The sequence below is a fragment of the Linderina pennispora genome (assembly GCF_002104995.1).
Source record: "Linderina pennispora strain ATCC 12442 chromosome Unknown DL89scaffold_9, whole genome shotgun sequence".
NCBI classification, from domain to species: Eukaryota; Fungi; Kickxellomycota; class Kickxellomycetes; order Kickxellales; family Kickxellaceae; genus Linderina; species Linderina pennispora.
The window spans coordinates 20,645-35,109 of record NW_024468257.1 but is presented as its reverse complement, the minus strand read 5'-3'; the positions used below and the strand labels follow the sequence as shown (position 1 = coordinate 35,109).

The 14,465-nt window shown below is 53.5% G+C and overlaps 8 protein-coding genes across 8 annotated transcripts; 3 read left to right on the top strand and 5 right to left on the bottom strand.

Moving 5' to 3' along the window:
• Positions 1–1,779: 1,779 nt before the first annotated feature.
• DL89DRAFT_268312 (uncharacterized protein) lies at positions 1,780–3,769 on the bottom strand. Its single transcript, XM_040887874.1, has one exon. The coding sequence runs from the start codon at positions 3,409–3,411 to the stop codon at positions 1,807–1,809; it is 1,605 nt and encodes a 534-aa protein (XP_040742255.1). The 5' UTR covers positions 3,412–3,769; the 3' UTR covers positions 1,780–1,806.
• Positions 3,611–4,364, bottom strand: DL89DRAFT_318238 (uncharacterized protein; the record flags this gene model as incomplete). The annotated part of the gene is made up of 1 exon (XM_040891095.1): positions 3,611–4,364. Exon 1 carries the CDS (start codon positions 4,214–4,216, stop codon positions 3,611–3,613), a length of 606 nt encoding a protein of 201 aa, XP_040742254.1. The 5' UTR covers positions 4,217–4,364.
• Positions 4,309–5,761, bottom strand: DL89DRAFT_268311 (uncharacterized protein). The gene has a single exon (XM_040887873.1). It carries the CDS (start codon positions 5,725–5,727, stop codon positions 4,420–4,422), a length of 1,308 nt encoding a protein of 435 aa, XP_040742253.1. The 5' UTR covers positions 5,728–5,761; the 3' UTR covers positions 4,309–4,419.
• Positions 5,762–6,217: 456 nt separating this feature from the next.
• DL89DRAFT_293725 (putative SAC6-actin filament bundling protein, fimbrin) lies at positions 6,218–8,276 on the top strand (the record flags this gene model as incomplete). The annotated part of the gene is made up of 3 exons (XM_040890421.1): positions 6,218–6,303; positions 6,376–6,535; positions 6,618–8,276. The coding sequence occupies 3 exons, from the start codon at positions 6,218–6,220 to the stop codon at positions 8,274–8,276; spliced, it is 1,905 nt and encodes a 634-aa protein (XP_040742252.1).
• A 25-nt stretch (positions 8,277–8,301) lies between these two features.
• Positions 8,302–9,151, bottom strand: DL89DRAFT_293724 (uncharacterized protein; the record flags this gene model as incomplete). Its single annotated transcript, XM_040890420.1, has 3 exons — positions 8,302–8,311; positions 8,361–8,665; positions 8,744–9,151. 3 exons carry the CDS (start codon positions 9,149–9,151, stop codon positions 8,302–8,304), a joined length of 723 nt encoding a protein of 240 aa, XP_040742251.1.
• A 196-nt stretch (positions 9,152–9,347) lies between these two features.
• On the top strand, positions 9,348–10,444 carry DL89DRAFT_177973 (uncharacterized protein). The gene is made up of 2 exons (XM_040883860.1): positions 9,348–9,805; positions 10,276–10,444. The coding sequence occupies exons 1-2, from the start codon at positions 9,543–9,545 to the stop codon at positions 10,406–10,408; spliced, it is 396 nt and encodes a 131-aa protein (XP_040742250.1). The 5' UTR covers positions 9,348–9,542; the 3' UTR covers positions 10,409–10,444.
• Positions 10,445–11,580: 1,136 nt separating this feature from the next.
• On the top strand, positions 11,581–12,742 carry DL89DRAFT_268310 (uncharacterized protein). Its single transcript, XM_040887872.1, has one exon. It carries the CDS (start codon positions 11,624–11,626, stop codon positions 12,665–12,667), a length of 1,044 nt encoding a protein of 347 aa, XP_040742249.1. The 5' UTR covers positions 11,581–11,623; the 3' UTR covers positions 12,668–12,742.
• A 12-nt stretch (positions 12,743–12,754) lies between these two features.
• Positions 12,755–14,356, bottom strand: DL89DRAFT_247415 (uncharacterized protein; the record flags this gene model as incomplete). The annotated part of the gene is made up of 2 exons (XM_040885124.1): positions 12,755–13,699; positions 13,754–14,356. 2 exons carry the CDS (start codon positions 14,354–14,356, stop codon positions 12,755–12,757), a joined length of 1,548 nt encoding a protein of 515 aa, XP_040742248.1.
• Between the last annotated feature and the right edge of the window lie 109 nt (positions 14,357–14,465).

Sequence of the window (14,465 nt, the reverse complement as noted above, 5' to 3'; positions counted from 1 at the left end):
TTTCCTGTTTCCTATCGCACCATATCTCCGCTGTTGTCCTGTCCACATGATACGCGGGTCCTGCACCGAGTCAATGCTTCCCGGCTCTGGTTCTGCTCCGATCTAGATCCCCCTTGCGAAACTCCTCCAATACACTGCGCATAGGCTAGTCTGACTTTGTTTCATCAAAATTGGACCCCCTTCTTTCTAGACCGCTACGGGTTCACCCACAGCAATCCTGCCTGACGCCTCCCGCTCCCCAGCTGACGGCTGTCTATTTGATCTAGCGGGAGCGGGGCATGGCGGCTGCTCTCTTGTTGGGCCGCCTTGCATCTCTGCTCTAGCCCCTGGTGGGTACATATCAGAGCTGCGATTTGACTGGAAGGCTGCTCAATCTGCTTGTGCATGGCGTGCTGCTGCTGAGTTTGGATTTCCATTGCTGCCTGTGCATCCTCGTGGTGCCTGCTGTACTGCTGCCCCTGCTCCCTCGACTCCGCCAGCCTCTAGACACCCCCTCGTGAATTCTCTGCTTCAGGTGCTGGTTCTCCAGCCCGCACTTTGCGGTGTCATTTTCTGCCGTTATTTCTCGGCACTGCTTCTTGTAGTCGTCGCTGGGTCTAATGGAGTATCCCAGTCTTTGCTCAACCTGTCGGATTCTCTCTGTTAGCTCTGTGTTCTCCACCCAGCTTCAGAGCTCGGGCAGCGCTCTTTGCGATTTCCTTGTCCTTTTTGCCCAGCTTTTGCGTGGACTCATCAGCTTGCTCTTGGAGTTTCTTTGCGAGGGCGAGATTTTAAACTGCGCCTTTGGGCTGGTACTCTGAAAAGCACCCTGTGGCATTGGACACAGACCACTGTCTAGCTTGATCACTGCTGGTTAGGCAAATGCTGACACCTGTAGCATGGTTTTCAGCCTCTGCCTGGAATTTATTCAATTTGGTATGTATCAGGTCCCAGAGCAGCAAAGGCATGTTGGCTCTCCGCCGCACGGACATAATTTACTGAGTGGACAGCATGCGTCTCGTAAGATATTTGTCGCATACATGATTCAAAAGGTAGTTGGCAGTTGGACGGTGGCGACAGTGATTATTGGATCTTTTGCTGGTATATTCGCCGCTATCCACCTCCCTTTTATACCATTTTGGCAAGTTGACCTCGTGCAAAATCCATAAAAGCAATCGAGATCCTGTCCTACAAAACTATATATTTTGACTTTAGATATATGGGACGTCTGACGAGTGCCATCACCTTTCGGCACCACTCATTGTTCAATGACTTGTGGACATTAGCTGGTGTGCTCCTCTGCGGTTTGTACTTAACCCTGGCCTGAGCGATCTCCTGCTTTTGCTGAAATTTTGCGATTGAGTGAACCAGCGGGCTTGCGCTCTGCTGCGAGTCATTCCTGTTGTGTTTCTGAGTGCTCTTGTCTCGATCTTTTACGAGAAAAGGCATGTCTTCCAGGCTCATGCGCTTTACTTTTGTCACACATGCGTGCTTGAGATTTGCCCGGGTTGGTAAGCCATTCAAGATGTTGGTCACCGATTTGCTGACTGGTAGCAATGTTCGCTTTGCTACTCTGGTCCTGGGTCTTGTTGTCATGAACTTACACAGCCATTGGAAACTTTGTACTTTTCGCTTAGAGAAAGTGAGGAATAGATATACTGATAGATCTTTTTGCAGGTACCGTCCCAGAATGTAGTCGCTTTATATAGGTATCTGGCTCAGTTATTTGAATGCACAGGCTGTGGCTCAAATGTCTTAAACTCATCGCTTTAGAATAAAATCCCAACAAATGCGAAGAACGGCATGAGTAGCTATATTTTTCAAACTTTAGCAGGACAAGAACCTGCCGACGAGCCTTCTAAAGTACAACTTGGTAGCACGCTTCCAGTCAGGACGAGTAAAAAGCTCCCCAGTCTCGTCATAGTACATGGACTCATGAGGGGGCGGGCACTTGTTCATAGAATCAGCAGACTCTGCCAATAGCATCTTCACTTCATATGCGTCGAACTCCTCGTCGTAGCCAGTAACTTTTGCATGCATAGATGTTCTTCCAAACTGATCCTTACTCTGCTGAGCAGCGTGATCAGGCTGCGCAGATGGTCTGGATCGAGCTAGCCGCATGGTCTTCACATGAGGAGCAGCTGAATTTGCCCAGGCAGATAGTTTACGCACAGCCTGACGAGGCTGAGACACAGTTTGCACTGCCTTGGGGGGTGACTGGCCTGATGACGTCTGCACCTTTGGAAACGCCTGTGCACACGCAGTAGCTTGAACAGGTGGTGTAGCTTGGCGACCCGTAGTCGCCAAAGCAGGTGGAGCAGGTGGAGCAGATGGAGCAGATGGAGTGGATGGAGTAGATGGAACAGTCCGGACAGTCAGAGCAGCCTGGCCAGACTGAACAGCCATCACCCGCCGGGGAGCTACAGGACCATTGTCAGCCTTCTCTTCGCGTCTCTTGCTCAAATCCCGCACGTTATCTTCAAGGATGCGGATGTGGTACCTGTATCTATCAAACGCAGCTGCCTTGGCGTCTCTGGCCAGAACACAGAAATCCTCGACTTTTTGATCGCATTCCCTCTTGAGCTGCTCCATCTCCTCTTCGTGCTCCTTCTTTTGCAGGTCCAGCACCATGCTGCATTCAGCCTCGAGCTTTTGGAACGCATCCTCGTTGGGGATCTCGAGGGCGACGATGATGCGGCTGAGACGGGCATTCTCGGTTACGAGCACAGAAAGACGAGACTCGCTATCTTCCAGCCTTTTCTGGAGCTCGGCGTATTCGGGGTAGCTGAAAATCTTCACGTCCTTCAGCCCGGCTATAATCCTGGTGACGGTCGGGTGGATGTTGAGCTTATCTGCTGTCCTTGCTAAGGAAATTGCAGATTTAGGTAAGCTGGAGCGGGTGGTATTGACACTGCTGGCCTCAATGTCGGTGTCCTCAATGACCTTGTACGTGTTTGTGAGCTCGTTGATGCGACTCACCACATGAGCCTTAACCGTCTTGTGTACCTGGACTAGCTCGTCGGTGCGATGGACTAGGTCGGCCATTGTATCTCTGTTGCGCTCAAGCCGTTTTGCATGCTCGTCGTACTCGGTCTTTAGACTATCTGCTTTGGCGAGCTTGACAACAAGGTCATTTGTCTTGGTGCGCAAGGCTCGTTCCTGGGCCTCGACTTGACTCATCCGGCATTTCAGCTTCTGTTCTTGCTCGTAGAAAAACGCTTTGGTTCTCGCTGTACGCATCCGCAATTTCGCAATAGAGCGCTGTTTCTTGTTATAGGCGTGGAGCTTGGTGCGGCCAGGCTTATATTTTGATGTTCCAACCGAGGGTATCACACCAGAGTCAGAGTCTGGAAGCGAGTTGATGACTAGAGAATCTGTAGAGTCTACCGCATGTATTTTCAACTCGGATATGGAAGACACCTTGGACGACATGGTCGGAAATATAAAAAAGTAATGGCAGTCTGATGGAAATGAACTACTATTTGGAATATGTCGATAGTAAGCCATGTCAGCGCCAGGATGGCCGCGGTTTTATACATGTGAGCGAAATGTACATTGGCCAGGTGGCACCCCGTCCACGATTAGCTTGCGCGGAAAATAATTGCCCCATGCATCCCTTCCAAGTCAGACCTCAGCTCGGCGATTCCGTATTGTTACCGTCTGACAGCGCGAGACTTGCGATGTAGTCGCAGAGCATCCTTAGATTTCTTTGCCTCTGCTCGCCAACAATAACCGTACGCCTCCCTCCCCGCCTCTGTCGATCCATCTCCTGAGCCCTCTTTAGTCTTTCCTGCACCTCCAGTATGCGCCGTCTCTCAAGCCTATACTCATCCATAGCCCCAGCAACACAACTGTCCATTGCGTTATTGAGGGTTTCCATTTTTTGCTTAATTTGCTGACGCAGCGTCAAAAATGCTTCGACTTCATTTTCCAGCTCCGCCGAGTCCAAGTCAGCATCAGTAGGAATGTTTGGTAGTTCTTGAACCAAGATGGACGTACGTCGGCGGATCTCCATGGCTTTCGTGTTCGCGGTATGAATCAAGGAGTCGAGTGTTTCTACAAGTGTGCTCAGACTCCTAAAATCTCCTTGATTTGCGGTGGTCGGCAAAGGCGAATTGGAACGGCTTTCATCGGGGCTCGGGCTGTCCATGTCAGAAACGTTGATGATTTCTATCCGAAAGCGAGGCTGACGTGATGCGCTCATTATATGTGCAGTGGCTGGGGTTCCAAAGGACATACGGCAAAGGACCTGTTCTCGCCCGAATACCGTGCTGCGTTATATACCAGTGTGCAACTGCTTGAATCGCAGTTCACAGATGGCCACATGCGCCTTTTGAAAGTTGCCAACGCTTGGTCCTAGTTCAACAATAGCCTTTTGCGCCTCATGGTTGGCATATCTATTTTGGTTGGAGCGAACAGCTTGTGAATCTAAAAATATTCCTAGTCGTCGCCTAAAGCCATGTTGATGAGCAGGTTAGCCTCTGCCTCGTCCGCATCCTCTGCATCCTCTGCAGTCTGTTCGTCCTCTACGATACCCTCAAACAGGCGCATGTGGCACTTTGACCCCTTGTCGTTGAAATGGATGAACGGGTCGCCCTTGTCAATGAACGCACCGCACAGGTAGCAGAAATGTGTGTTGCAGTGCGAGCAAACCATATGGTTGCATCCATACGACTTTGCTATTGCCAAAGAGCATGACGGGCATTGCTGCGTGGAGCTGCGGATAAACTCCATGGTCTCCTCTTCTTCCAGCACCGCCTTCAGCATGCGGGCCAGCACAGTTTTGCCGTACTGCCTCTCCATCTGCCTCACCGCATCTGGATTTGACTCTAGCGCCGCCCTGTACTTGTTGACAATCACCTGCTGGTTGTTCACCTTGCAGTAGTTTGTGCCATGCCACACGCTGCTACACATGAGACAGAACGCAAACCTGCACGAGCACACGCAGAGCTTGTCGACCGAGGAGTCGCGCTTAGCGGCTCTACCGCACCCTTGCCGCGGACACCACGCGTACCCACCGTCTATTTCGACTCGCCGCTTGTCCAAAAGATCCTTGTATCGCAGGACATGTGCTGCATCCACCAGATCCTCGAGCTCCTCGGCTGTGATCCGTGATGACGAGCTGGGCTTGCGGCAGTCTGGGTGTGGACACCGTAGCGAAACCACGCTCCCTTCGTCGATTAGCATGCCCAGATACCCAGCCATGCATTGGCGACAGTGTATATGCGAGCATGATAGTCTAACGCAATGCTTGCCTGACTGTTTTTCCATGCAGATCATGCATGGATAGGTGTGCGACTCAAAATCCTCCTTCTCCTTGAGCTTGTCAAACGACATGATCCTGTCTAGTGATTCAGGCAAGACCTGGAGATTGGCTGCATCGAGATCATATCGGACCGAGCTGACCATTATGTCCAGAACACCACTGCCGCCATCTTCAGACCAGATCGTGTTCAGGAGCTGTGTGATGCTTACAAGCGACTCTGGAGTCAGCCAGTCGCAAGCTACCTTGATCTCCGGCGGGCACTGCAACGGATAGAGGCTCGGCAGAGTGAAGCTGAGCTGCACTGGCGGCAGGTGGTGAATGGCCCTGCCAAAGCTGTTTCTAGTAGCTGTTTCACAGAGGTCCTCAGCAAGCTTAATGCAAACTGTCCCCTTGCTGCGTTCATAGTCAATGGTGCAGTCCTCAGCGTAGACTGCTTCCATGGCTTCGAGCTCGTACCGTCGCAATTCGCTGCATTCCTCCATTACAAAAAGACAATCAAAACAAACGGGATCGAAACAATGTAGCTAGAACAGCAAAAAGGAGGCATAATTAGACAACCAGCGCTGCGGAACGATTCCGTGTCCTGATTAAGGTTCCTAGATCAGCATAGGCGGGAATCACGGCACGCGTCTGAGAACCGGCGCCGTGTGTCCGCCGGTTCCCTTTCAGAGACAGCGTCAGCAAGGAGTGCCGGAGCCTAGCTACACTCTTACCGCGGCCAAGGGCAGGGCCGCCGCAGCCGTAGCGGGTGTGTTCTAGGCGCCAATGTCTTGGCATGAAATAGCCCATGCCTGGAACGCGACGAGAAAATCACGATGGTGGAAAAAGGAACAGTCTGTGAGGACTCGTCACTTGTTGAATACATGGGGTTAGGGCCACCAGCAGGCATCTTGCCGCACCATATCTCGCCGTCATTCCTCTTGCTTTTACTTTTCCGACACTCTTTCTTTTGCCAATTTTTCATCAACCAAAATGTCGAATTTGGACATTCAGCGACTCTCAAAGAAGCACCCGGTGCTGAAGCCGTGGGACATCGAGACCATCGTCCAGAAGTTCAGGTATGTATTTGGGGAATGCTGATTTCGCGGGTGCAGCAGATTGCGTGGATACTGACGCGCCTTCGTATGTAGCTCTCTGGACCTGGACGCCAACAATGGCCTGAACCAGCGCAGCCTGGTCAAGGCGGTGCAGAGCATTGAGCCCGAGCGCCAGTACGATGAAATCCGCGGAGCGCTGAAGCGTGTGGAGGTTAGCCGGCCCGACGTGGTGGAGCTGGACGAGTTTGTTGAGGTAAGTGGTGGATTGGAGTGATATGATGCTCAAGCACGCCATGCATAGCAGTATTGTTTCGCTAACACGAAGGTGCTACTAGATTGTTGCCCTGCTTCGTGAGGGCGACCAGGCCGGCGGTGCCGGGGCCAAGAAGGCCGCGCAGGCATTCGAAGGAATCACCAGCAACCGGGCATACGAGAAGCGCACTATCTTGAAGTCGCGGGAGAACGCCAGCTCGGCGCACACGATCAACGAGGACGAGAGCGAGGAGTTCACGAACCACATCAACTTTGCGCTGAACGGCGACAGCGACATTGGGTACCGCCTGCCTATCGACCCAAACACAATGCAGCTGTTTGACGAATGCCGCGACGGCCTCATCCTCTCCAAGCTGATCAACTACTCGTCGCCGGACACCATCGACGAGCGCGTGCTGAACCGCGGCCGCAAGCTGTCGCCGTTCCAGGTCACCGAGAACAACAACGTGGTCATCAACTCGGCCAAGGCCATCGGCTGCAGCGTCGTCAACATTGGCTCGCAGGACCTGGCTGAGGGCCGCGAGCACCTGATTCTGGGCCTGATCTGGCAGATCATCAAGATTGGTCTGTTCGCAAACATCGACATCAAGCTGCACCCGGAGCTGTACCGCCTGCTCGAGGACGGCGAGACGCTCGAGGACTTTTTGAAGCTGCCGGCCGACGCCATCCTGCTGCGCTGGTTCAACTACCACCTGGCGGCAGCAGGGTCCCACCGCCGTGTGTCCAACTTTAGCGGCGACATCAAGGACAGCGAGAACTACACGGTTCTGCTAAGCCAGCTGGTGCCCGAGCAGTGCAACCGCGCGCCGCTGCAGGAGACTGACCCCATGAAGCGCGCCGAGCTTATGCTGCAGGGTGCTGAGCGCATTGGGTGCCGCCGCTACGTCAGCCCCAAGACCATTGTTAACGGTAACCCGAAGCTCAACCTGGCCTTCGTTGCACTGCTGTTCAACACACACCCGTGCCTGGCCCCGCTCGACCAGGAGGTGGACCATGCCGAGCTCGACGATTTCCTAGACGACATGCAGTACGACCGCGAGGCGCGTGCCTTTGCGCTGTGGCTCAACAGCCTCAACGTCGACCCGTTCGTCAACTATCTGTTTGAGGACGTCAAGGACGGACTGGTGCTGCTGCAGGCATTCGACAAGATCTTCCCTGGCTCTGTCAACTGGAAGCGTGTCAACAACCGCCGCCCGCTGATGCGGTTCAAGCAGCTCGAGAACACCAACATGATTGTCGACATGGGCAAGGCCCACCGCTTCTCACTCGTCGGTATCCAGGGCGCCGACATCACCGATGGCACACCGACGCTGGTGCTGGCCCTTGTGTGGCAGCTGATGCGTGCCAACATCATCCAGACCCTAGCCTCGCTCTCTGCCAATGGCGGCCGAGAGGTCACAGACCGCGACATGGTCAGCTGGGCCAACCAGACCGCTGCCAAGAGCGGGACTGCGGCGCCCATCAGGTCGTTCAGCGACTCGTCGCTGGCTACCGGCCGCTTCCTGCTCGACGTTGTGAATGGCATGAAGCCTGGAATCGTCGACCCGCAGCTGGTCACCGCAGGCCAGAACGAGGATGACCAGAAGATGAACGCAAAGTACGCCATCTCGATTGCGCGCAAGCTGGGCGCAACCATCTTCCTCCTGCCCGAGGATATCGTCGAGGTCAAGCCCAAGATGATCCTGACATTCATTGGCTCGCTGATGGCGGTCCAGCACTAGTCGTGTTTTTATTTTCTCTAAGCCTTTATGAAATTCTTTCCGCGGATAAGCACACTCAAGCTGTGAACCACGACGATGAGCGACAGCATGGCGGATATCAGTGCCATGGCCAGCCCAACCTTCATTTTTTTGCACCACGACCCACCGTCCTTGGTTGAGCAGTCGACAGCGACGACGTCAATCAGCACCAAGATCATCCACATTGCAAATATCAGCGAGTTGAGCACCAGCGACGACCATTCGAGCCGCGACGTGCGGATATACACCCGTGTCCTCCTGAACAGATTCAGCGCAATCGACACTGCTGCCACCACCGCTGTGACACCGCCTACCACGTAAAACACAATCGTCGTGTTAGGCACAATGCCACCCAGGTCACTTCCGGCCTTCTACATCATAGCAGTTGGTTAGTGTATGGCTCCCATTTCTGTTCACAGTACTTGTCGTGCTGACACTTGGCTACCTACAGTGCGCGAGTTGGCCATGAGCCCGAGACATGCGATTGCCAGCACAATCTGGAGAATCCGGATCATCAAGTATGTGCATAGACGACATGCCCTAAGATGCGACATCTCGGCTATTCCCAACATGTCGCCATCATCGGCAAACTCGTTGCCCTTTGACATCGACCGCTTGTGGTCTTTGCTAGTTGCGCGGCTCTTTTCTTGATCGTTCTGCACATTTCCCGCTGGCGCTGCGCTGTAGGAGCCTGCATACGGTCGGTATTCGGGTTCCCCCATAGCCGTGATGTCGACGGAGGGCTGGTGCGGCGCAGGCGTTGCCGAGCTGATCCGCACTGGCTCGAGATACCCTTCAGCGCCATCTGTGTCGTAGGCGCTTTTATTTGCCTGGGGAAACTGGTACGACGAGGACATGTTCAATTTCTGGGCAATGGAGATGTTAGTATTAATGAACTATAACGCGGGGAGAGGAAGGAGGAAGGAGAGCTGGGGGGAACTTTTTTGTCAGCCGCTGTGGTTGGGAGTGTATGTCTCTGTCGGGCTTGTGTGGGCGCGTGCGTTGCACCATTGTGGCAGTACATATCCCTCACTTCGGCAACGTTCTAGACTCTATCCGAGTATTTGATACTGCGCGATCTTCAGGATATAAACAAAAAGCAGCGGCGTCTTTGCCTGGCGGTCCAAACCCCCGAGCCAAACCGCCAGCGATCATGGCGCTGATCATCTAATCTGGAGATTCGGTCATGTGCTGCCTGTTTTCCCTTTCGGGGAGTTTTAGCAGAGCTGCACTTTGGAAATCGCTCATATGCGGCTTGGGCTCATGTGGCCATTGCTCGCTGCTGCTACTGCTTCAGCTGTCTCAGAACCTCTCCCCTCCTCCTTTCTAAACGCCTCCACGTCACGGCGTGGGCCAGGTATAAATGAGCGGCGGGAGGCTGCTGCACAAAAGCAGGCCGCGTGTCCCTTTTGTGTCTCTGTTTTGACTGCTTTTTTCCTCTACAAGCTTCCACTTCCCTACACTCACATCGTCGACTGGTATAAACCATGGCTGGCAACAAAATTGGCAAGGTGATGTTCAAGTTCCTTCAGGTGCCTTTTACCCGTGAGGCTGCCCCGCTGCTCGCTGTGACGGCCGCGGGATGCACGTACGGCATCATCCACGGCTTCACCCGTCTCAACGACCCCCACTACATCCGCACCCGTCCGAGACACGCATACAAGAACACATCCAGCTCTGGCGAGCACTAGCCTGCTATATGACTGTATCAGTAACTCGAGTCCCTTTTCCTCCCACCAATAAACGGACAGTTGAAATTGACCACCCTTTTGTCAGTTACTCCTGCGTGAAGCGTCGGAGACAAAGCTCCGGGTTCGTGAGACGGCGGCCCGCGGTCACAAAGTCACCCCATGGTAAAGGGCGATTCTCGGACTGCATTTTTTTTGCTCCTTTTTTAGAGGCTCACGCCATTTACTGATGCACCTTTTCCACCCCACCCCACTTTACATATTTTGTCGAGTGGTGTTGTCCGAATCAACAGTCTTTATTTTCCTACTGTTGTCGGCCAGTACATGAGGTGCTGGCACTCAGCAGCACCATACGATAAGCATACTGGACCACGCCGCCTCCAAGGCACACGGGATTTAGATAAAAGGCCAGCAGGGTGGAGCTGAACAAGACTGTTTGCTCAGGACAACAAACATCTTCCGTCAATTCTCACTTACATTTTCTCTCTTCACACACAACTACACACAATGCTGAGCCGCACGTTCTTCAAGGTCGCTGGCGTCCCTGTCACCCAGGATGCCCTCCCTCTTATTGCTGTCATCACGACTATGGTCGGCTTTGGCGTCTACACTGGCGTGACTCGGTTGCAGGACAAGCACTATATCCGCCGCACCCCGCAGCACAAGTACAAGAACAGCTAGACTATGGGCGTGGCTCCAGCCATGAGCACACATGATGCCCGGATATAGATTCTGTGCTCCTTTTTTGTAATGATATCAAAGAAACAAACAAAACCAAAGTGCTGCACTCAGTGACGAAGGTGTTGGTCGTGGCCTAGCGGGTGTTCCCGATGAAATAGACATTGGCGCAAGCAGTGAGCCCTCAGGTGCCTGCCTAGTAAAATCTTATATATAGGTAAAGATATAGGTAAAGATATCAGCTGTTTTTGACTCTGCATCGAGAAAAAGGCGCAAGGTCAAGAGCGACCAGCTCTGCGATTGCTGACACATTCGAAGTACGCAGCAGACTGGCCAATCTTATCCGAGTCTGTCTGCTGCTGCAGTGGACGGGTGCTACTGACCGGAAGGGTTCTGGCAAGACCCGAAGGCAAGGAGATGCTCTCACACATCCTTGGCTTTGACCCAGGCATCGGCTATATCTGCTCTGTTGCTGATAGGCTCGGTGAGAGTCAATTCCAGCCACGGAACCAGGCGTTCTGTCAGCTGTCTGACACCTTTAACTACAGCAAGAGCATATGCAAGAACATGCGCAACATTATACGCAAGTTGCGCCTAAGTTGCAATGTGTGAGTATAGCCTGTATGTCTATGGTAGTGTGGTACATTTGCATCTGTGTGAAGATAAAGATGCAAGGTTAGAAGCAGGGTTATAAGGCGACAAAGAAGAGAAGGAAGTCTTTTGGAGTGTCACTGGGTCCTGCTTTAGCACTGCTTTACCTGTCACACATGTTTCCGTAACCACAGCGCCAAAGTGCGGTATGGATCCTAGCTTTGCATTCCATGGTTTACACTTCTCCCAGGGATGCATCTGCGTACGAGCACGTGATGTCCTGATGGGTAGGGGCTGATCGAAGTCTGTTTTTCAACCAGTTTGTGGTTCTTTCGACTTTAAATTCGCGACTTGTTTTCATTTTCGTTTCAAATGGACAGCAATGACGGCGCACACAACGTGGATGTATTCAATTTAGAGAGCCTGGTGCTCATTACCGGTCCCTGCTCGACGCTGCCCGATCACTGTCAGCGCAGACGCCTGCCGCCAGGCTTGGTATATCACCCGGTGGTTGAGGCAGCAGAAGGCGATGAGCCTCTGTATATCAAAAACAAGCTGCCTCTGTTTGAGGTCATAGACGAGGCACCAACTGCTGGCGAAAACATCGACGATAGCCCTGCAGCAGCAGTGCTACGGCGAAGGCGGATGCGGCAACAGCAGCAGAAGCAAACAGCACTGGGCGCTGATGGCCAAGAGGAGGATACTAGCGACGCCCACTACCAGCACTTGCACCGCAAGCCAGAATACGTAGAAAAACGCGTGCGCACTCGGGAGGTCGAGCTCTATCAGTACGCGCGCTGGCAGGAAGAGTCAGGACGAACGCCAAAACTGCATGCAAATATAGACAGCTGCGCGACACCGATAGCAGCGACACCGACTGTTGAGCACGACGAGTCGTTGCTGATCAACGAAACACTAAAGAAGCTTGAGAATGCACCGACAGCAAACATGCACAAGCGACAGCGAATCGGTATGCGCAAGGAGCTGGCATCATTGCTCGATTCAGCCGGGTTCCAGGAGGCGCGGGTGAGGAGTGGGCGGGCATCACCGGCTGTTGGCCCGCCATCTACCCGATCTGGATCTCCTCAACCAGGCGCTGGTGTGGAAGCAGAGGGAGCGAACGAGGGCCAAGTAGCCGGGGAGGGGCCAGCAGAGGGATTGCTCACATCGGGCGAGCGACGTCTGGCACACTCTACGTCTATAGTTTTGGAGCAGCTGCTTGTCCAGGCATCGCGGTTACCCAATATCGATCCGCCCATGTACCATCCATCCTCGTCCCCACCAATGCAGCAGTCGGACGATGAGCAGGACGTGGAAGCGGACGACGAAAGCGACATCGAGCAGATCCAGCCCTGTGACTTCTCTCTCCCCCACAAACTGTATGCTGGTCTTATGAAGCAGCGGACAGGCAGCTAGCAGATGCAGGCAGACTATATATTCCACTGGTGCTTGACAAACTAGACAATGCTTAAAAATAAACAACGAATGAAGATATGTACTTGTTCAAACATCAATGCCCATCATGTGGCAGTGATCAACAACAGAGTTTGGGACCTTGATACGCTCGTTCATGACCTCGGGTGCGCACGCAAACAGCATAGTCAGCCCGCTGGCTGCGTGCTTGTCGATATGGCAATGGAACATCCACACGCCCGGGTTGTCGGCGCGGAACCTCATCGTCATGTAGTGGCCAGGCGGGACCACTGCTGTATCGCGGCGCATTGGGTAGCGGCCAGAGCGCACTGCAGTCTCTGGCTTGCCAATAACGCCTTGTTCGACGATCTGGAAGAAATGGCCGTGCATGTGCATTGGGTGACGCACGATATCGTGGTTAAATATGCGCAGCTCAAGCACATGCAAATGCCCGAGAACGTGCACGTTTGAGTTGCGCGGGAATGTCTTTGTGGTCATCTGGCCGCGCGCAGCAAGTGCTGTGAACATGCTTGGCACAGCAGGCAGCGCAAACGAAATATTGTTGATGAACATGCCGGTGATTTCGTTATCGACGCGGTTGGCAGTCAGCGTGATATCGTGGCGTACGTCTGGTGTCATCAGTGGCAGCATATCCAGTGGGGTAAGCTTCATGTCTTCAAAATGCTCCCAGGTGATGTCACGGCAGCGCCTGGTGGGTGCATTTCTGCTATACAAAACTAGGCCCTCCTGGTGGTTCGGGTTGAATCCGCTAACCTCGGGGAAAATGTCCGAGAACTGCTCAATGTGGTACCGGTAGTTGTGGCTAGCCTGCGGTTTGGCGGTAACTAGCACCGAGACACGCTGCGCAACAGCGACCTCGACGCTACTGACAGTGCGCGGCTTGGTTGCCAGGCCATCTACCTCGATTATATGCAGGTCGTGCCCCTCGATGCCGAAGCGGAACATCATGGTGGATCCAATATTGAGCAGACGGATGCGGTACGTGCGGCCGGGCGTGAAGCGCAGATTCTGGTGCTTGAGGGTGGACTGGCCGTTAATCAGAGGGATCGGGTACTTGTCTTCTGGTACCTTTATCTTGTCGCGCAGCGGGAGCTGGTTGGTTTGGCGGTCCGCCATCCCCATCCCCATGCCGGTCGAGTTCATTTTGTGCATGTCAGGCTCGCCAGCCATGGTCATGTGCGATGTTTGCGGGAAAAAGTCCTCCATGGCAACCACAATGTCCTCGTCGTAGTCGTACGGCTCGCCGTTGGGATCTGTGATAATCAGCGGCCCACGCAATCCATTCATGTACTGGCTGCCGTGATGTCCATGTAGCCAGTATGTGCCAGTCTGCACCAGCGGAATACGGTAGTCAAAAGTGGACTTGGGTGCGACTCCACACTCGGTAATGCCACCGGCTCCATCATAGTAGTTGGTGCCGTTGTTGAATATGCCATGCGAGTGTAGCCCAGTTGGTTCATCCAGCTTGTTGTGCACACGCAGCACGAGCGTGTCTCCCAGCTGAGCACGCACAACCGGCACTGTCATCTGGCCATTTACTCCAATAGCTGTGCGTGGGTGCTTGCCATCGAGATTGACCGGGATCTCAGAGATTGTCCAGTCGTGGGTGACTTGGGCACCGAGAGCGCCAATTGACAGAGCGGCAGTTGTGAGGAAGTAGCTGAGAAACATTGGGTAACAGGAAACAATAGGCAATATTTGCAGCAATCAGGAACAAAAACAGGCAATGCCTGGCGACATGGTGAGGGTGCATACAGCGCAATTCGCGTCAGAGTCGAGG